The 22,027-nt window shown below is 47.6% G+C and overlaps 1 protein-coding gene across 4 annotated transcripts in view; it reads left to right on the top strand.

Annotated features, from left to right (window-relative positions):
• Nucleotides 1–11,862: 11,862 nt before the first annotated feature.
• The window catches only part of LRRC24 (leucine rich repeat containing 24), a 39,394-nt gene continuing 29,229 nt past the window's right edge, over nucleotides 11,863–22,027 (top strand). For 2 of the 4 annotated variants that reach the window (XM_061608226.1, XM_061608217.1), the window contains exons 1-2: nucleotides 11,863–12,014; nucleotides 13,592–13,771. Coding sequence is in view for 2 of the 4 variants with exons in the window: in XM_061608202.1 (XP_061464186.1) it covers nucleotides 11,983–12,014 (32 nt within the window). In the remaining 2 variants the exon portion in view is untranslated. The remainder of the gene's footprint in view (nucleotides 12,015–13,591; nucleotides 13,772–22,027) is intronic. The other 2 variants (XM_061608202.1, XM_061608208.1) reach the window with 1 other exon arrangement.

Genomic DNA, 22,027 nt, shown 5'->3' on the forward strand with positions numbered 1-22,027 from the left:
CAAATGAATGTATTGAAAAGGTGGCTCTTCCCTTCAATTTCCACTTTTTGAGACAGGGTGGTGGTGATGGTGGCCCTATTTAGCTTTTTGGCTGCTTTGGCATCTGGAGAAGCTTTGGAAGTGGGTACCAGAGGCATGTGCATCTGCCAGTCCTACCATTAGGCAGAGTGGGGCTGCATACACACCATATAATCAAAATGTAAATGTACTGCCTTCAAGTCGATTCTGACTTATGGCGACTCTATGAAGAGGGTTTTCATGAGGCTGAGAGGCAGCGACTGGCCCAAGGCCACCCAGTGAGCTTCATGGCTGTGTGGGGATTCGAACCCTGGTCTCCCAGGTCCTAGTCCAAAACCTTAACCACTACACCACACTGGCTCTCACCACCATATAATTAAAGCACATATAATTAAAGCACATTAAAATACTTGACTTCCCCCATTTTGGGAACTGCAGCTTACGGGTGCTGGGAATTGTAGCTCTGTGTGTGTGTGTTTGGGTGTCCTTATTTATTTTATTTATTATTTGACTTATATCCCGTCCTTCCTCCCAGCAGGAGCCAAGGGCAGCTTTGACTGTGCTTTAAGTGCGTGGTGTGCATGCAGCTACCTCAGGTGGCAGAAGCTGTATGGCAGAAAGTAGACAGAGCTGTGTGCTAGCTGCGGGTTTAGTGTACAGCAGCCTCTTGTAGTTTGGGAACGGCCATAGCTCAGTGGCAGAGCATCTCCTTTGCATGCAGGGGGACCCAGGTCCAGTCCCCAATGCTGGGAAAGCCTCCCTGCCTGAAACTCTGAAGAGCAGCTGCCAGTCAGTGTGGACAGCATTGAGCTAATGGCCTACCTCAGTATGAGGCAGATTCCTGCGTTCCTAACGGGAAGAGGCCCAGTCTTCTCCTTTGCCTTGAGCAGCAAAATCTCTTGGACCGGCTCTGCTGGCAAGGTATTAAAAGCTAGTCCTACTTTGTTATGAAATAGGATGGGCACAGAGACTTTGTCATAAATATGAAAAAACTGGGCATGTTTAGCTTGGAGAAGAGAAGACAGAGGGGAGATACGATAGCACTCTTCAAGTACATGAAAGGTTGCCACACAGAAGAGGGTCGGGATCTCTTCTTGATCGTACCAGAGTGCAGGACACGAAATAATGGGCTCAAGTTGCAGGAAGCCAGATTTCGACTGGACATCAGGAAAAACTTCCTAACTGGTAGAGCCATATGACAATGGAACCAATGACCTAGAGAGGTAGTGGGCTCTCTGACACTGGAGGCATTCAAGAGGCAGCTGGTGAACCACCTGTCAGGAATGCTTTGATTTGGATTCCTGCCTTGAGCAGGGGGTTGGACTGGATGGCCTTATAGACCCCTTCCAACTCTACTGTTCTATGATTCTATCCACAGACAGCCAATCTGTCAGGGATGCTTTGATTTGGATTCCTGCATTGAGCAGGGGGTTGGACTTGATGGTCTTATAGGCCCCTTCCAACTCTACTGTTCTATGATTCTGTGATTCTATGCATTCAGCTCTTTGACAAGAAATTCCTCCTCATCCTTTGAATTTGTTACCTTGTTCTTGGCTGGGATCACTGGGTCTCTCTGCACATACATTTTACTAAGTGCTTGCATGCAAACACCCCCACTAATACAAGGAACAGTCATCTTGCATTTATACAGTACTTTTAATTTGCAAAGTGCTTTACAATCTTTACTGTGTTTCATTTTTCTCTCTCTCTCTCTCTCACCCACACCCACCCACCCACCCACCCACCCACACCAGGTGATGATGGATAGTTATTATGACCCTTTTTCCAGGCTGCAGATTGAACGAACGTATCTGCAAATGGCCAAATCATCATGGCATGTGTGGGATTTGACCCCAGCTCCCCTAAAGCTGGAATCAGTGAAGTATTGCTTGCGCCAGCCATGGTGGCGAAGCCAACTGAATGGTGGAGGCAGCTGTGGTTATTTATTTATTTAAAATAATTATATACCACTTTTCTCCTGTAAATTATATCCACTGCAGCCTACATAATTCTACATAAAATAACAATAAAACTCCAATTAAAGAATTTGAAGCAGACAATAAAACAGCAGTCGCCCACTAAAGTCATGGAGAAACCTGTCGCCTACATGTGCCAGCCATACCTGAATGGGGGGGGGGATTCTTTCAGCAAGGTGTCACATCGGTGTAAAGACAGTGACCTCCACCTACCTTCTGAAGGTGGGACAGCCACAGAGAAGCCTGCAAGAGGAGCTTACAGTGCAAGCTGGCTCCCGGAGGGTTGTTCCCAGTCATGCACACGGTGTCATTTCTGTGAATCATAGCACTGAAATATTGAACATTGTTGTTTTAAATCCTTCCACATCACTTTGATTTTTTTCTGAATATAACATGCTTAATAATATGTTGTAAAAGAAATCAATAAAAATAAATAAGTAGCCATTCATAATCCATTAGGTCCCATATGGAGGATATTTTGGGTCTGTAAAAATCCCTGGTTCCACTCTGATGACAAGATAAAGCAGTTAATCAAGAGGGAACTAATCTTGGTAGTAAGAAAAACAAGAAGGATCCACTAAGCTAGCCTTCCCCAACCAGGTACCCTCCAGATGAATAACAACAACAACAACAACAACAATAATAATAATATTTATATCCTGCCATTCCTCCCAGGAGGAGCCCAGGCCAGCAAACAAGGGCACTAAAAACATTAAAACATCATAAAAACAACCTTTAAAGCACATTAAAACAAAACATCTTCAAAAAAGTTACTTAAACTAACCCATGAAAACATCTTATAAGATTAAAAACATTTTTAAAAAGAAGGTTTCAGGAGCATATTAAAAAGCAATTTCAACACAGATGCAGATTGGGATAGGTTTCAACCTAAAAGGCTTGTTGAAAGAGGAAAGTCTTCAAAGGGCGCCAAAAAGATAAGAGAGGTGGTGCCTCCCTACTGTTTAAGGGGAAGGAATTCCACAGGGTAGGTGCCGCCACACTAAAGGCCCGTTTCCTATGTTGTGCGGAACGGACCTCCTGATAAGATGGTATCCGCAGGAGGCCCTCACCTGCAGAGCGCAGTGATCGACTGGGTCTATAAGGGATAAGACGGTCTTTCAGGTAGCCTGGTCCCGAGCTGTATATGGCTTTGTACACCAAAACTAGAACCTTGAACTTGGCCCAGTAGCAAATGGGCAGCCAGTGCAATTATTTCAGCAGTGGGGTGACAGCAGTGGGATGCTTTGGACTACAACTTCCATCAGCCCCTGCCAGCATGTGGGACGGCACCCAGTTGGGGAAGGCTGCACTAAGCTGACCAGATACAATGGTGAATTGTTGTGCAGCCAAGGGAATTTCTCCCATATGTACCTGACCAAAGTCTGATGTCAGCTCCGGAGGCTCTGCTCTCTATCCAAGCGCTGTGGGAAGATAAGATGGGCAGGTACAACAGACAGGGCTTTCTTGGAGGTGTCGCCAATCCTTGTCACAGCCCATAGCACTGGATCTCCTTTCGAGTAAGTGCAGGAGTGCTGTGGTTTGCAAACTGTGCAGATTCAGTTTCAGAGGGCAGGGAAAATGGAAGGGAGGCGAGAGGAGGAAAGAACTGAGTGTCACTAAATGGCAAGAAAAGGAAAAAGATTACAGCAGGGAATATTTTGCTTGGGCGGTGGAGAACTGTGTGCTGTTACACAACATGTGACTAATTTTTGGTGCAAAACTAACTTGTGGAGCTCACCACAGTTGGGGGAGAATGTGATGTTGGTCACTAGCAGAGATGGCTTTAGAAGGGAGTAGGCTGAGTCATGGAGGACAGGGCTGTCAAATATGATCGCTGAAAGAGAAGTTGCATGTTCAGAAGTAGCAGACCTCTCTCAATACTTGTTGCTAGGGGACCATCAGAAAGGAAAGGCTGTTGACTTCATGTTCCCATTTCTGAGCCTCCTAGGAGATCTGTCTGCTCATTGTCAGAACCAGCCCCACCCCCAGCCCCCACCTGCCTTCTTACTTACAGCCAGTCCAGAGAGTGGCAGTGCCTGTCACTCTCTTCCTCTTCCTCCTAAAACTCAGCAGAGAGAAGGCTGGAGTCAAAACAAGAATTAGCTAGCTCTGCCTCTCATTAGCTCTCTGGCCTCACCTGCTGTTGGGCTCCTTGACGTCTGCCCTGCAAGTCCCCCACAGTCGCCAGCCGGCCACTACCGGATGCAAGACTAGAGGGGGCAGCCTTGATCTGAGCCAGCAGGACCATTCTTATGCTCTTATGGCAGTTGCCTCAGCACGGTTATTTGAAGTCATCCTGCCCATGTGATATTTGCTTCCTTCCTTCCCTCTTCCTTCCTGTCTTCATCCATCTGTCCTCTCCGGAGACGCTTTCCATCCAACCATAATTTGCACACAGAACCCCTTTTGACCTGGGAACTGGCATGCCGGATCAGGCCAAAAGTCCGCCATGGTCCAGCATGAGGTTTCAGATGCTTCCCAAAGTGCCGTTCCTTTTGGGGGGAGTTCCATGCCAGAGCGCGTGGAGACGGTGCCATGTTCAGTCCCCAGCATGTAGCTCGTCTCTGGCAGTAGCAGGCGACGAGGAGGAGGGCCCTCCTGTGCCGGGCCCCTGGAGAGCGGCTGCCAGGCAGGGCAGACAGTACCGGGCTGGATGAGCAAATAGTAAGGCCAGCAGGGCCACATCCACACCAAACATTTATTCCACTATTATCCCGCTTTAGACAGTGATGGTTCCCGCAAAGAATCCTGGGAAGGGTAGTTTGCGAAGGGTGCTGGGAGTTATTAGGAGACCGCTATTTCCCTCACTGAGCTACAATTCCCAGAGTTCTTTGGGAAGTTGTTGTTGTTACATGCTTTCAAGTCGATTACGACTTAAGGCGACCCTATGAATCAGTGACCCCCAACAGCATCTGTCATGTACCATCCTGTTCAGATCTTGTATGTTCAGGTCTTCTCATGGTGTGTCCAAAGTATGATAACCTCAGTTTCATCATCGAAGAAGCTGAGAGCAATGCCATCAGGGGGCTAGACTCCTAGCAGGGGAACCCAAAGTGGAATGGTCAGAGCTGAGACACCAAACTAAGATGCATCCAGACTCAGAGAAAGCAATGGTAAACCACCTCTGCATACCTCTTACCATGAAAACCCTTTGAATAGACTATCCAATGCAACATGATAACAAATGCGATTGGAGGTTGCTGATTCATAGGGTCAACATAAGTCATAATTCAAGGCACATAACACACACACACATAACTCCTCCCAGCACCCTTCACAAGCTTCACTTCCCATAATTCTTTGGGGAAAGCCACGACTGCTTAAAGTAGAATAGTGGAAATAAATGTATATTGTGAATGTGGTCCAGGTTCCTCTGTTCCTAGGCAATGGCTTCTCACAATTGCTCGCCATTAATGTCTGGCATTCAGAGATATCCTGCTTCTGAATGCAGAGATTCCATTTAGCTGTCAAGGCTAATGACTGTAGGGAGACTTATCTTCTACTAACATGTCTTCTTCCTTTCGTTGCCTTCTGTTGCCTGACTCTTCGCTGTACTCCCCCACCCATCACTGTACATGCTCTTCCCCTTACCATCACTTTGCACCTGTCTCCCTGTGTAAGCATTCGGGGTGGGTTCACTATGTGATTGTTTCATTTTTCAATTTGTCACATGGGCTGCCAGTTACAATTCACCATAAATTGTGTTCTGCTAGTTATCGCGGTTCCCGGTACTCTTTTTCCCCTTCTTGTTATTTTTTCTGAAAAATTACACAATTTCCCCTGTTATGCTGCTGTGTAATTTATATAACGTATACAGCAGCAGCTGATCCCCAAAATAATTACATAAACAATTACATAATTCTCAGCACAATGTAAAAAAAAAATACAGTGTCACCGACAGCCGTGAACACACACAGAGTGGGAACCTGTTCAATGACAAGACAAACTTGTGGATTATCCAAGAACTCAAAACCAAATCTGATTTTGCCAATATTCTATACCATCTCTAGTAAGCATGCATTCCTTTCCCTGTAAAGGCCCTCATCACACCCTTTCCAGGGCACCCCCTTTCCCTACTTCCCCCCATCCAGGCCGCTGTTGTCTATGCTGCTGCCTTGCGTGTTCTGAGTCATGTCTGACTCATTTGAAGCCATCAGCTCCCCGTCAGCCCCCCAGAGAGCCTTTCAAATCACAGCTGCCCTTAGTTATTGATTTTATGCAGCAGCAGCAGCTGGCCTTAAGCCATTTCTGGGGGCATGCAGGGCACTTCTACAGCTGGTATAGCACAGTGGGGAGGAGAGCCTGGCTGGGAGTCCAGAGTCTGTGTGTTCAAATCCCTTCTTGTATCTCCTGGGTGTCAAGGGCCGGCTAAAGATCACCCCCACAGGGAGTGGCTCAGGGGTTACGCGCCCTGCCACCTGTGCAGCTGTGGGCAAGCTGCATAGTCCCAAGGAGCCCAGTTGCCCCCCAGCTGGCAGTTGCAGACAAGGAAGGGGCTGGCGTGTGCAGCTGGGGCAAGCTGAGCAGACCCTGGCCAGCTGGGGAGGACTAGCCTCAGAGGGAGGCAATGGTAAACCCCCTCTGAATACCACTTACCGTGACATCCCTATTTGTAGGGTAGCCATAAGTCAGGATCGACTTGAAGGCAGTCCATTTCCATTGAAGGGCACTTGCAGTCGCACCAGTGGGGATGGTATGGGAGAAGAGGTGTGGCCCGGGCTTTCCCAAAAAGATGTGGGCATGGAGGTGGTGCTGAGGATGCTCATGTTCCAGGAAACTGAATGGGCCCTTCAATGGTGCTTCCATCTGAAAGGTGCTGAAGAAAGAAAACCAAAGGCAATCCATCTCTTCCCTCCCCTCTCCGCTCCCAATTCCAGGTGGAGATGTGGGAACATGTTGGTGCACAGGACTGCGTACACCCCATACATTTAAAGCACATGACATCCCCCCAAAGCATCCTGTGGGGTGTCAGTTGGAAAGGGGTGCTCAGATTTGTAGCTCTGTGAGGAGTAAATTGTAGTTCCCCAGAGTCAACTATAGTTCCCCAGTGTTGGAAGTGGGGCAAGACTCCTGTTTTGTTCTTTTGTTTAAGCTCCAGAAGGAAGATAGAGCTCGGGTCCTCCAGATGGAGAGGCTTGTTCACCTTTTACCTGTGATGCTCTGACTGACTTCCTTCTGTCGCTAGGCTGTGACGCCTTTAGGGAAGCTTACCTGCCCCTCCTCCTTCCGCCCTTTCCATTCCTTTCTTCTCCGGCTGTCCACGAGAGAGGAGACATCCCTTTGTCTCTCTCTCTCCGAGCATGGGGATGACTCCCAAGCCTGGGCGTTGCACCTCCAACGTAGCTAGTTAGTTAGAACTAGGTATGCCTTTTCTATCTACTATGTATTTCTATAAATAAAGTAGCTTTTCTTATTTTACTGTCTCCAGTCTCAGTAATGCTGTTGCAGGGTAAAAGCCTGCTTTCTTAGGCAAACACACGCACACGCTGGCACACTTGCATTTCAACATCTGCTGTTACTCTCTGCTGCTGTGGTGCTGCTTTTAAATGAAATTAAGCAACACAACTACACACAGTGCAACACCCAGAGTCTTGGGGTGAAGCAATGTGCTTTAAGTGTATAGTGTGCAGACAGCTTCTATGTGTGTGTGAGCATGAGTGAGCCAGCAAGACGAGTGATACCAGGTAGAATTGTTGTGACCCCACCCCTTAAACACTTGCTCTTGGCCAACGGCAATCTGGACCTGGGAGGGAGGCAGGAGAGTTCCACTGGGCTTTTCAATCAGTTAATGTGGCAGGGGGAGGGTTTGTGGTCTACTCTTAGTCAATGCTTCTAGCATTACACTACATACACATGACCACATCTTTTTGAATCATAAGTAGAGATTGGAACTCCCACCTCACTCATAAGTGTGCATGAAAACCAAACAAAACTCCGTTCCCCCTGCCTTCACCCCCTCAATTGTTGTTTATTGTTCATTTGATTATTTATTAATTAAATTTATATCCCACCCTTCCTTGTTATATGTCGCCTTCCACACACATCTCAATGCAATGTACAAAATGCGTAAACCACCAGCTGAAAACAACACAGAAAACAACAGCAGATTTAAGAAACATATCAAATAGACACACACACCCCTTGCAGAGTCTTATCTTCTTCATCCAACTAGGCAGGCCTGTTGGAACAAAAATGTCTTGACTTGTTTCCGGAGAGTGCTGAGAGTGGGCACCTGTCGTGTCTCAACAGGTCCACATAACAGGGGCAGCCACACTGAAAGCCCTGCTCTGAGTTACCGGGGAGTGGGCTTCTGATATCCTTAGAACTTAAAGAAGCTCTCCTACAGAACGCAGCAACTTACTGGGTATATAAGGGATAGGGGGGTCTCTCAAGTTGTTGTGAACATGACAGTGTGGTTATGGGGGAATTTAGGAGTATGCAAGGCAACTTGCAACCGAATGAGCTCTTGTTCAGGGTTCCAGGCAGATACATATGCTCTTTTTCCGGATACGCCATTCCATTCCCCTCCCCACTTTCCCAAACATCTGGTGTTCTGTGGCCACTGCACACACTCAGACCTCACTGGTCTGTTTTGTGCTCCCCTTTTGAGGGTATCTTTTCCTAAAATATTTTTTTGGGTTGGGTGGGGGAGGTGTACTTTTGTGATCCTCAGGGTTTCCAAGAGCCTGCTAATGCTTCCCTCTTGTGTGTGAATGGAGCACAAGAATGAATGAATAATTTATTTCGATCAAATATCAGTACATAGCACAGGAATGTATTTTGCACATGTTCTGATGCACTTCCCTCATATGGGTCCACACAGAGCACCAGCATTTAAAACAGGTTCTGGAGCAAAACCTGCCTTCTGCCTTTTCCTTGCTCTTAAAATGCCACCATGTACAAGGATGGTCTGACAGAAAGCTAGAGAGAGCCAAGAGTGGAAGGCTCCCTGGTCTGAAAGACGGGCATGTGGCTCCTGCGATGGAGGAGCAGAGAGTCCTAGAATCGTAGAGCTGGAAGGGGCTTGTGAGGCCATAGAGTCCAACCCCCTGCTCAATGCAGGAATCCAAATTAAAGCATACCAGACAGGTGGCTGTCGAGCTGCCTCTTGAAGGCTTCCAGTGTTGGAGAGCCTCTACCTCCCAAGTCATTGGTTCGATTGTTGTACCGCTCTAACAGGAAATTTTTCCTGATGTTCAGTTGAAATCTGGCTTCCTGAAACTTGAGCCCATTATTCTGTGTCCTGCACTCTGGGAGGATCGATCTGGAGAAGAGATCCTGGCCCTCCTCTGTGTGGCAACCTTTGAAGGAATTTAACAGTGCTATTATGTCTCCCCCTCAGTCTTCTCTTCTCCAGGCTAAACATGCCCAGCTCTTTAGTCTCTCCTCATAGGGCTTTGTTTCCAGTCCCCTGATCATCCTTGTTGCCCTCCTCTGAACCTGTTCCAGTTTGTCTGCATACTTGTTAAAGTGTGGTGTCCAGAACTGTATGCAGTACTCAAGATGAGGCCTAACGATAGCTGAATAGTGGAGAACCAATACTTCACGCAGTTTGGAAACTATACTGCTGTTAATGCAGCCTAAAACAGCATTTACCTTTTTTACAGCCACATCACACTCTTGGCTCATATTCTGGTTCTGATCAACAACATTTCCAAGATCTTTCTTGCATGTAGTATTGCTGAGCCAGGTATCCGCCATCTTATAACTGTGCATTTGGTTTCTTTTTCTAGGGGATCCCAGAGAATGCAGTAATTATCAAACTATTGCCTTAATATCCCATGCAAGTAAAGTCTCAAGATTCTACAACAAAGGCTCTTGCCATATATGGAGCGAGAAATGCCAGACGTCCAAGCTGGATTTAGAAAGGGAAGAGGCACCAGGGATCATATTGCAAACATACATTGGATAACGGAACGGAGCAAGGAATTTCAGAAGAAAATCACCCTGTGCTTTATAGATTACAGCAAAGCCTTTGATTGTGTAGATCATGAAAAACTATGGAATGCTTTAAAAGAAATGGGGGTACAACAGCACCTGATTGTCCTGCTGCGCAACCTATACTCTGGATAAGAGGCTACTGTAAGGACAGAATATGGAGAAACCAATTGGTTCTCCATCGGAAAGGGAGTGTATTTTATCACCCTATCTATAATCTGTACGCAGAACATATATGGAAAGCAGGACTGGATTAAGATGAAGGAGGTGTGAAAATCGGAGGGAGAAATATCAATAATTTAAGATACGCAGACGATACCATACTACTAGCAGAAACCAGTAATGATTTGAAACAAACGCTGATGAAAGTGAAAGAGGAAAGCACAAAAGCAGGACTACAGCTGAACGTCAAAAGGACTAAAGTAATGATAACAGAAGATTTATGTAACTTTACAGTTGACAATGAGGACATTGAACTTGTCAAGGATTATCAATACCTCGGCACAGTCATTAACCAAAATGGAGACAATAGTCAAGAAATCAGAAGAAGGCTAGGACTGGGTAGGGCAGCTGTGAGAGAACTAGAAAAGGTCCTCAAATGCAAAGATGTAACACTGAACACTAAAGTCAGGATCATTCGGACCATGGTATCCCCGATCTCTATGTATGGATGTGAAAGTTGGACAGTGAAAAAAGCGGATAAGAGAAAAATCACCTCCTTTGAAATGTGGTGTTAGAGGAGAGCTTTGTGTATACCATGGACTGCGAAAAAGACAAATAACTGGGTGTTAGAACAAATTAAACCAGAACTATCACTAGAAGCTAAAATGATGAAACTGAGGTTATCATACTTTGGACACATCATGAGAAGACATGATTCACTAGAAAAGATAATAATGCTGGGAAAAACAGAAGGGAGCAGAAAAAGAGGAAGGCCAAACAAGAGATGGATTGATTTGGAGATAGGGACAACATGAGTCTCCTCCAGTCATCTGGAACTTCACCCTCCTCCATGATTTCACAAAGATAATAGACAGCAGTTCTGAGAGTTCTTCAGCCAGGTCCTTCAATATGATGTGGTTCATCAGGTGCTGGAGATCTGAACTTGTTCAAAGTGATTAGATATTCCTCGACCATTTGTCTATCAATCTCAAGCTGCAATCTTGCCTGTTCTAATTGATGTTTCCCGGGAGGGTCATAGACCCTCTTATGGGAGAAGACTGAACTAAAGTAGGAATGGAGCACTTCCACCTTTTCTTTCCTTCACATCCATTCCACTCTTGCCTGCCTCTGGTCAACAGGCTCTTCTGTGGCAGGGGTAGCTCACGTGGTGCCCTCCAGATGCTGCTGCTAACCCACCACTCCCGGCAGCCAGCTGGGCCAATGGTAAGGGATGTGGAGGGTTGGAATCCAACAGCATGCAGAGGGCCACAGTTTCTCCATTTCTGGCCTCTTGTTTGGGAACCCTTTTTGATGGGACGTGAGGGTGGGGAGGGCGGAGGTCCTCAAGGAACTCAACCGTAGGAGCCTCCGGCTCCCTGTTGGTTCTGCAGGACCTCTTGGCTTGTGTGTGTTTTAATGCTTAGACCCTCAGGATCGCCCGGCAGGGACTGGCGTGGGGCCACGGCGGCCTTGCTCTGCGACGGGCGGGATGGGGGATGGCGAGCCCTTCCCGGAGGAGGGGCCGGGAGGCTCCCGGTGCCTGTCTTGGCTTTCGGCCGCATCTCGGCCTGCATGGGGCGCCTGGGGAGCGCGCGGCGGCTGCGCATGGCGAGCACGTGCCCGGTGGCCGTTCCTTCCGTCGGGGCAGGCAGGCAGGCAGGCAGGCGGGCGGGCGCCCAACCGGAGCAGCCGCCGGGCGAAGCCGCGCTGACGTCACAGCGGAGCGGCGGGGGCGAGGCGGGGCCGCGCCGCCCATCGGCTTCAAAAGCGAGCGGGGGGCGCCGGAGGGGCGGCTGGGCAGAGGCGGCTCGGGCGCCCGGCTGGACGGAGGGACGGGCAGAGAGACGGACGGGCGCCCTCCTTCCCCTCCTGCGGGGCGGGCCGGCTGATGCCATGGAGAGCAGCCTGGCGGCGCTGCAGGTGAGCGCGTGGGGGGGGGGGCGACCTTCGCGGGAGGGTCCCGGCTGAAGAAGGGCGCCCCCGTCACCCCCTCCGGGGAGCAGAGCCCGGGCAGGCCCCACCAGGCGGGCCAGCTCCGTGTCAATCTCGGGGGGGGGATCTGCCGAAGCAGGCGAGGCTTGGGCTGGGGTGGACCTCGACCCAGGCGAGGCCTCCGGGACTCCCCGCCACAAGGTCCTTCCTCTGTCTCTGTCTCTCTCGCCCCCTCTCCCCCGGCCTTTGCCGAGCGACCCTCGCCGCCTCTTGGGGCAAAACCTCCCCTCCCCCTCCTGTCAGTCGCGCCGCTCCGGGGGTGGGTGGCGGGGGGGGGTCCTCGCCCTTGTCCTGGCGTGTAGACCCCCCCGCTGTCCAAGGCCGAGCCGGCGAAGAAGAGGGGCCTTTCGGGGACGCTGGCGAGCCTCGGGCGTACCTCGGAGCCCGGCTGGGCGAGAGGCGCGCCGGCTCCGCGCAGAGGTCCCGGCTGGGTTACTCTGGGCTCGCCCCGAGTGGGTCTTGCCTGGCCCCGGCCACGTTGGCCTCGGATGGCGGGCTGGCGGCTCCACTCTCGGAGGAGAGGCGGGGAAGGCAGCGCTGCGGCCGGCGGATCCACTAGGCTCGGCGGCGCCGTGCCTTGCCTTCGCCCGCCGGCTGCTGGGCTGGGGCCTCGCCGGGAAGCTGGCGGGGGGCGATCCGGCTGCGGGGCTGCCTTCCGGGGACCGCTTGTCCCTGCAGGGTCGCACATAGGAAGGAAGAGAGCTGTTCCGGGCGCCTGGTCCTTGGGAGGGAGGATGCCGGGGTTGTACCGGGGACCTTTTGTAGGCAAACGGATGCGTCCCACAAAGCAAGGCTCCCTTTACCCCCGCCCCGCCAGGTCTTAGTGGGATTTGCACCCGGGATCTCTGTGCCCGCAGTGAGAATCCCACCCCTGGAGAGCAACAGGCATTCAAGAGGCAGCTGGACAGCCATTTGTCGGGAATTCTTTGATTTGGAGTCTTGCATTGCGCAGGGGGTTGGACTGGATGGCCTTATAAGCCCCTTCCAACTCTGCTATTCTATGATTCTAGGCCCGTCTGGGGTGCTCTTGCGACTGCCCCGAGGACGGAGGGGGCACCTCTCGGGTTGCATGCAGGCGCTCCTTCCTTGTATCACTGTCCCCAGGAGACCGCTGGGGTGGTTCCTGACAGCGGCACAGTCCTGGCCAAGGGTTTAGCGACCGCCTTCCTGGGGCTGCCTGTCCTCCTTCACTGGTTCCCCAGGTAGCATTCAAGGCGCTGTCTTTCATCTAGAAAGCCCCCTGTAGCTTTGGACCTCCATCCTTGCCCCCCACCCCCAGATGTCCTTTTTATGCATACGTGGTGGTTTGTGCTCATGATGCCGTCAGGACGGTCACTCCTGATCCCACCTCCAATACAGTTTGCCCTCCCCATAGTTTTGGGGCGGTCACACGTCCTCACTTCCAATCAGTACATGTCCTGCAACTTTCTGCTGAAATGCTGTGATTCTTTTTATATGCCACAAACATTCTGGTTTACTTTTGTTCTTCTTCTGTTGTGCTACAGCCCTTCCAGACAGCAACAAGGTGGCAGCATCGCAAAACAAACTAAAGCAGAATAAATGCCCCATTGACGCACACTTATTGCGTCAAGCGCATGTCACAGAATACACTGCAGCGAAATATCTGGCTGGAGCGGCACTTTCCTTGGAGGCCAGCTTCTTCCTTAGGATGCCACGTCCAGGAGGTGAAGGCCTGTAGGGCCATGGTGTTCTTAGAACGCTCCTCTCTAGGAGACTCGCCAGAGTCTGAGCCCAAACAGTTTCCTGATGTGCTGAGTGAGGCATTCTGGTTTTGGTTTCCGTTTCTAGGGTTAGCTTTAAGTTCCATATGGCAGGTGTGGAGGAATCTTGGGTCCCCCAGATATTGTTGAACTGCAGTTCCCATTATCCCTGCCCATTGCCCATGCTGGCTGGGGCCAGTGAGCACTGTAGTCCAAAACCTCTGAAGGGCACCAGGTTGCCAAAGGCTGTTAGAGAGTCTCCACCTGCCCCAGGCGATCATGTTCCCTGAGTTCATGGGAAGGGCGTCCCAATGTCATTCTTGCTAAGCAGGCGGCATGGAAGAGAATTCAGCAGCTTCCTTTCTTAACAGTTTTGAAGGCTGCTTGGTTGTAATATATTTTAAAGTCTGCTTTTATGATGTTTTACAGTATTTTCAGTGCTTTTGTTTGCCGCCCTGGGCTCCCACTGGGAGGAAGGGCGGGATATAAATCTAATAAAATCTAATCTAATATTATATTATAATATATATCAATCTAAGTCAAATATATGAATAAATAATGTTCTCTGCTCTGCCTTTGAAAAAGAAAAGCTATTCTCCGGTGGATAGAGGCATCCTGGAAAGGCATGGAATGGGCCTGGTCACAAAACTGTAGGAAGCTGCCTTAAGCCAGGCAGAACCTTGGTCTATCTAGCTCAGTGTTCTCTGCACTGACTGGCAGAGGCTTTCCAGGATTTCAGGCAAAGGACATTCCCACCGAGATGGCAAGAGTTGACCCTGGGGCCTTCTGCATGCAAAGCAGATGCTCTGCCACTCAGCTGCACTGTGTTCTTGGGGGTGACGTACACATGAGCTAATGCTTCAGAAGTAGGGTTGTTGTTGTTATGGGCCTTCAAGTCGATCACTACTTATGGCAACCCTATGAATCAGTTGTCGGAGAGTGGCGATGCTGGGAACGGAGATTACTGAGTGAGCGTATACGTGTGTTTGAATCTTTGCTAAAGATTCTACCTTCCCTGCAAATTAGTCAGACAGAGGCTTTAAGCTTTAAAATAAGAAATAACTACTTTATTCTGGAGGTACATACTTGATAGAAAGAGTCCTATATCTAACTGGCTAAGTTGGAGATGCAAACATAAAGCCTAGTCTTTGGCCTCCTGCTGGGAGGAGAGCGAGAGAGACAAAGAGAAGATGTCTGCTCTTCCTCTCAAGAGAAAGAAGAAGGAAGGAGGAAGGAGATGTGGTCAACATCCTAAGCTTATCAGTCTAGCAGGAAGGGAGAGTCAGCAGATCAAAGGACAGGTATTAGCCTAGCAATCAGGAGGTCTCCTCTCTAGCTACCCTTTTAACCCCATACAGCCTCAACCCACAAGTTGGAGTTGAACCACATATTGCAACATCAGTGACCTCCAAGAGCATCTGTCATGAACTGCCCTGTTCAGATCTTGTAAGTTCAGTCTGTGGCTTCCTTTATGGAATCAATCCATCTCCTGTTTGGCCTTCCTCTTTTTCTACTCCCTTCTGTTTTTCCCAGCATTATTGTCTTTTCTAGTGAATCATGCCTTCTCATGATGTGTCCAAAGTATGATAACCTCAGTTTCATCATTTTAGCTTCTAGTGACAGTTCTGGTTTATTTGTTCTAACACCCAATTATTTGTCTTTCTCGCAGTCCATGGTATGCGCAAAGCTCTCCTCCAACACCACATTTCAAATGTTTATTTTTCTCTTACCCACTTTTTTCACTGTCCAACTTTCACATCCATACATAGAGATGTAGAATACTTTTAATCATGTCTTCTCATTATGTGTCCAAAGTATGATAACCTCAGTTTTATTATTATTATTATTATTATTATTATCTGGCACCCAGAGGTGCTCTTTCCAACAGACATTCAGATAAGTCAACCTGTTCTCATTATCCAGGGCTATGTCAAACTTGCATGAAATAAATTGTTGTTATGTTTTTTCATTCATTTTTTTTCATTGGTGATCACTCGTGGACGAGTAAGATTGTCTTCCAAGATAAGGTCTTTAACAGTGGTGCCTTCAGGTTGATTACGACTTATGACAACCCTATGAATCAGCGACAACAGCATCTGTCATGAACCACCCTGTTCAGATCTTGTAAGTTCAGGTCTGAGGCTTCCTTTATGGAATCAATCCATCTCTTGTTTGGCCTTCCTCTTTTTCTACTCCCTTCTGTTTTCCTCAGCATTATGTTTTTTTCTAGAGAATCAGGTGTTCTCGTTATGTGTCCAAAGTAGGGTTACTTCTTTCAAAAGGAGTGTTTGCCCTACCACTTTCTCTCACAAAACCCTCTAAAAAGAGAATTAAATGGAAGGGTTTGTGAATCCTAATTTGCAAGCCCCTGCTTGCCAGCCTGTTGATTAGCCAGTGTTTGCACAATCTTGTGAATGGTCTTTTGCTCCATCTCCTGGTTCACACAGGTTGCCATAGCTACTCATGGCAAATGATGGAGCTGTATAGTAACAAACAGGGAGTGCCCCAATTCCTTGTATGCACAGCAAAGACTGGGATCAGAGGCTTCCCCCACCCCCACAAAAAAAAAGGATTGAAGCTTTTGGTGCAGAACTACTCTCCAGCTTCTTTCTGGAAGACTGTGCAGCAAGCAGGAATCCAACAGGTGCAGCTCCCCATAACAACACAGAATTGTATTTGGTTTGTTATAAACCTTCTCCTGTTTAATTTCTGCCTGTTTTGCCGCTATTAAAGGCTCCCTGTGAGTGACTTGAGCAGATTCCCCCCCTCCTGAATTATCTGCCGTGTTGCAAATAATTCTGGGGAGCATGGCTACTTTATTGCAATGTGAGCCCCAAATATTAAAGCCCCAAGCAGCTGTTTGGATTGCTTCCATGTGGAGACCGACCCATAGTCTGAAGGTGTCACTTGCACACAGTGCTTGGACGTCCATTTCAGAAGTTAAACACCTCTGTGATGTTGTATCTGACCACTAGTAGGTAAGATCATGCTTAAAAATGTGGGAAATGATGGGGTTTAGGGATTAAACTGCATGAAAATGTTTAAAAAAGCTCTTCAGGTATAATGAGAATTTGTGTTTTAATATAAAAAACAGGTGATGCTGCTTTTCTTCTGACAAAAGTTGGATGTTGTGCTACACTGCAGGGTGATTTTTTTACCATTTATATGGCACGATAGTGTGCATGATAGTATGAACTCTGGTGGGTCTTTGTGGATGTTTTCTGCAACAAGTCATTGACTCAATAATAGTGCATTAGTGGTGGATTTACACTGTACTGTCCAGACATCATTCCACTTTACACCATTACTTGTTCAGCGATGCTTCCTCAATGTAAAAGCATTATTGCCATCTGGAGGGGGACTCTTGCGATATAGCACAACACAAAAGGTACAAAAAGGAAACGAGAACGTTTGTGGTGTAAAATGTTACAGGAGTTCACCAGGAAGCTCTGGGCCATGCACTGATTTGGAAACAAAGCAGCATACCCCCCCCCCAAAAACCTTTACAGGCCCAACTAGTATCGAGAGAGGGATCACATTGAACTGCCCCGATGCCATCATGATCACAAATCATCATTCATGCACAACAAGAATGACATCTGAAGTGGCCCCCAAGTCCAGAATAATTTATTCCCAAATGCAACTCCTTCTCTGGAAGGGGAGGCACTGTTCTAAAGAAACTTAGCAGTCATGGAATAAGAGGAGAGGCCCTTGTGTGGATCAGGAACTGGCTAGGAAACAGAAAGCAGACAGTAGAAATAAATGGACAGTTCTCCCAATGGAGGGCTGTAGAAAGAGGAGTCCCCCCAAGGATCGGTATTGCTTAAGAGCTTTTATTTGCTGGATGTACGTGTGAACTGACCATAACCGTTTGCTCTTTGTTTGTTTTTTAAAAGACAAATGTTTAATCTTGCAAATCTGGTTGGCACTTGTAGTGTAGCAACTGTACACACATGGAATCAGAATGAATCCCCTGCCCCCGGTGTCTAAGCCCTAGAGATCCAGATGAGAAGCCTGAAACACTGGCATTATGTGCACATCCTGCTTTGTCTCCCCAAAAAGCAACAAATGGACAGTGTTTTAACAAGCACCAGAAAATTCAGAGGCTGTCCCTTGTAAAGAGAGTGGCTGTTGGAGGTTATGTTATGATAGGGATGTAAAACTCGGCATTTGCTTTTACATGCATTGGATATAGATATCTTTCTCTTTTGAGACTCTGCCTCATATTAACCACCTTTGTTAGCTGAGCCTTCAGGCAAATAACAAGTCTCCTTAAGCCTCTGTTGTGAAAGACCCTAAATTGGTATGACAGGAGCCTTCCACTATGACAGCAAAATGAGGGAATTGTGCCCTAGGGGGTCCCGCTTGCCATGGCATCAGTGCCACCCCTCTCCCCTGATGTCTCCCTATGTGGTGGGCTTTGCAGCCAGTCTCCTGCTCCTTGGTAACAATGGACTTGCCTGGCAGAAGGGCCCAGCCTGTGATTGGGCCAACAATAAAGGCACTAGCAATTATGTGGTCCCCTTGCTGCATACATGGGTGGATTTCAGAGGGCCCCCCCATATACTCCTTTCCTTCCCCCTTCTGACTCACACTGTCCCCACCCATACACCAGGAGAGATTGCATCTCCACTGAGCAGGTTTTACACAAGCTTGACTGTAGGGGATTGGGGCAATGGTTCTCGGCCTCAGTGCTAGGAAATGGGCAAGTTAAAATGTTAAATTCGTTTATATGAACTGCCGTATTGAAATGAGCGATGCCCAAAGGCTTGGAGAGGGGAGGTGTCTCTAAGCCTGTTGGTGATGCCCCTTTACATAAGCGCATAGTCATATTTTTATCTTGCATCTTTTCACAGAAGTGAATATGCACGCTCCTGTCAAACTTGCACCCTCAGCTCAAGCAAATTCCTTATACACATGTGCACTTGCATGCATGTGCACATGTGCAAACACAGTAGCATTTTTTTCACATAGGGAACAGCCCTTCCTATTACACCTTTTCAGCAGGTAACCCACTGTGGCTACAGTCCATAGTTCTCCTGTGCAAGTCCTGCTGCAGTCCTGTTGTGTGGCTCCTGCTTTTCATGGGGGCTTGTGCAGAAAAACTTCCCAGCAGATCCTGCCTTACTTGTGTCAGCTGCTGTGGGGCAAGAGCAACTCCTGTTTTTGTTCTTTTGTTTATGTTCCAGACGGGAGATAGAGTTAGGGTCCTCCAGATGGATAGGCTTGTTCACCTTTACCTGTGATGCTCTGACTTCTTTCCGTTGTTAGACTGATACGTCTTAAGGGAAGCTTACCTGCCCCTCCTCCTTCCGCCCTTTCCTTTCTTCTCTTCTCCAACTGTCTGAGAGAGAGGAGACACCTTTGTCTCTGCTCTCTCTTTCCTAGCCGTGAGAGCAACTCCCAAGCCTGGGTGTTGCGCCTCCACCTTAGTTAGTTAGTTAGAACTAGGTATGCCTTTCTACCTACTATGTATTTCTATAAATAAAGTAGCTTTTCTTATTTTACTAAGTCTCAAGTCTCAGTGATCTCAATGCAGGGTAAAAGCCTGCTTTCTTAGGTAAACACACACACTGGCACACAGACATTTCAGACTGCTGTTGTTCTCTGCTTAACAAATATACAAATTTACACAACATTGCATTTGCAGTGAATTACAGAATATGCTCTTCAAAAATACTAATTGAGATATTGAATCTAACAACTTCTGATTGTCCATGGAGGTTGCAATCCTATGCATATGTATTTGGAGGCAACTCCGATTGTGTTCAGTGGGACTTTCTCCCAAGTAAGTGTGCAGGACAAGCCAGCCTTTCCTGTTTGGGAATTTAGGTTTGTGCGATGTTTACAAAGTCTATATTTTTTCCTGAATCTGAGTATATATGAGCATATATAGCTAACACAGAAAGGCCAGTTAGTTTTTAATAGAATGAGCCAATATTTCTATTCCTTTCAAAAAATGTGACTGTGTTTCTAGAACTTCATCTCACCCTGCTGTTAAGAAGCTGTTTCTGACTGGACATTTGGCTTTGCTGGCAGAGGAGATAAGGCATTATGAGGAGTTTTTGCCTGACTCCTGCAGAGGAGCTCTAGACTTGGAATAAATTTTGTTCCAATATAATAGACTCAGCTCATGGAAAGTTTTGCTCCAGGTGAAAACGTTGGCAGATGAGGAAGGACAGTATGCAGGTCAGGGATTTAGAGCCCCAGGACTTTTAATGCCTTCAATTGAGTCCTAGGCATCCATGGCCACCCTTTCTGTTTCAGGAAACTGCTCCCTTCCTGCAGTTCCATATTTGTACAGTTCACAAATTCTGTATTCAAGAGTGGGAGAAACGCCAATGCAGCGTAAAAGTTGTTATCTTTTTGCAAAACAGACGTTTAATAGATAGTTTTCTTCAGCATGGAGATGCAGTGACTAAAAGAAAATTTCTTCACCAGCTGGATTTCTGCCTGTCAAGCTCCTCTTTAAATGCCCAGAGCCTGTGTTGGGATGGGGCGGGGGATGGGAAAGGAAAAAAAATAAACCAGACATCTTTCTTATGGAAAGCCAATCGGTCTGTTTTTCCTGCCGTTTCAGTTTCTGCCCTTTGCAAAGGATCTTTGGAACCACATTAGTTGTTCATATGGAATAGTAGAGGTAGCAGTTATTTCAGATTATTTTGGTGTGATGCTTTGCATACACCTTGTGTGTGGTAAAACAGTGAAGTTGCAAAGTTGGAGAGGAGGCTGGCAGTTTATGTACCTCTCCAGCCATGTAGCGTAGCCACTTGGGGTAGCAAAATGTCTTGGGCTAGCCCTATATATAGCTCAAGGCCTGATGGACGTAGCTAATTGGAGAGGAAAGAGGGTGCTTTAGAGGCATTCTCCTGGATCGTGCTCTCAGGTTTTGGCTGAAGAACTGCAATCAAGCTGGAAACCATTACAGTGGAAAAATGTTTGTTAACCTTCCTGTTCATCCTCTCCCCCCAAACCAGCCCCACAGCCACCAAATATAGCAGTGACAAACAGAGGCCTGACTATTCCATAGATGCAATCTGTTTGTACAATAATGCTACTGAGCCCTTTTACATAACACTCACCGGCCACAATACTCTGAGTAGTATATACTCTGAGGTCCTTTTGCTGCACCTAATGGAAATCTGCTTTGTAGTAACCTGGAAAAGGGTCTACTCTGCGTTGGCCTCCTGACTATGGAACTCTATTCCTTCTAAATGCAGCTGGTGCCAGTTCTTGCGAGTTTGGTTGCTAGCTTGTTTTCTGCAGTCCTTGGTAGGATGTTAATGTTCAGGCCAGGTTACTGTTACTGTTTATTGCTATATTGATTCTGCTGATGCTTTCACCTGGTCTTGTTTTATGATACTGCGGTTGGTGTTTATGGTTTTCATTTCTTTTGTTGTACCCTGCCCTGTAATTGCTTTGCAGTGAAGGGTGGCCTAAAAATATTTTAAATAAATATACAATTTTTAAAGGCTGTGATTACTCTCTGGCAGACAGGCATAGGACTGTAAGCCTCATTGAACATAGTGGGGCTTGTATGTTATAGTAAACTTGTATAGTAAAGGTTGCAGCATTTGGGGCTTTTTAGTTTAGAGAAAAGGCGGGTCAGAGGAGACATGATAGAAGTGTATAAAATTATGCATGGCATTGAGAAAGTGGATAGAGAAAAGTTCTTCTCCCTCTCTCATAATACTAGAACTCGTGGACATTCAAAGAAGCTGAATGTTGGAAGATTCAGGACAGACAAAAGGAAGTACTTCTTTACTCAGCGCATAGTTAAACTATGGAATTTGCTCCCACAAGACGCAGTAATGGCCACCAGCTTGGACGGCTTTAAAAGAAGATTAGACAAATTCATGGAGGACAGGGCTATCAATGGCTACTAGCCGTGATGGCTGTGCTCTGCCACCCTAGTCAGAGGCAGCATGCTTCTGAAAACCAGTTGCCGGAAGCCTCAGGAGGGGAGAGTGTTCTTGCACTCGGGTCCTGCTTGCGGGCTTCCCCCAGGCACCTGGTTGGCCACTGTGAGAACAGGATGCTGGACTAGATGGGCCACTGGCCTGATCCAGCAGGCTCTTCTTATGTTCTTATGTTCTTATAGAGGATTCCATTGCAAAACCCAACAACTAAAATACAGTATTGTAACAATTTTTAAAAATCCAGTAACATGAAACTCCCAGTGGAATAATTACAAAAGGATGAAAGGATTGTGTCCAACTA

This window comes from Rhineura floridana, chromosome 1 (assembly GCF_030035675.1).
Source record: "Rhineura floridana isolate rRhiFlo1 chromosome 1, rRhiFlo1.hap2, whole genome shotgun sequence".
NCBI classification, from domain to species: Eukaryota; Metazoa; Chordata; class Lepidosauria; order Squamata; family Rhineuridae; genus Rhineura; species Rhineura floridana.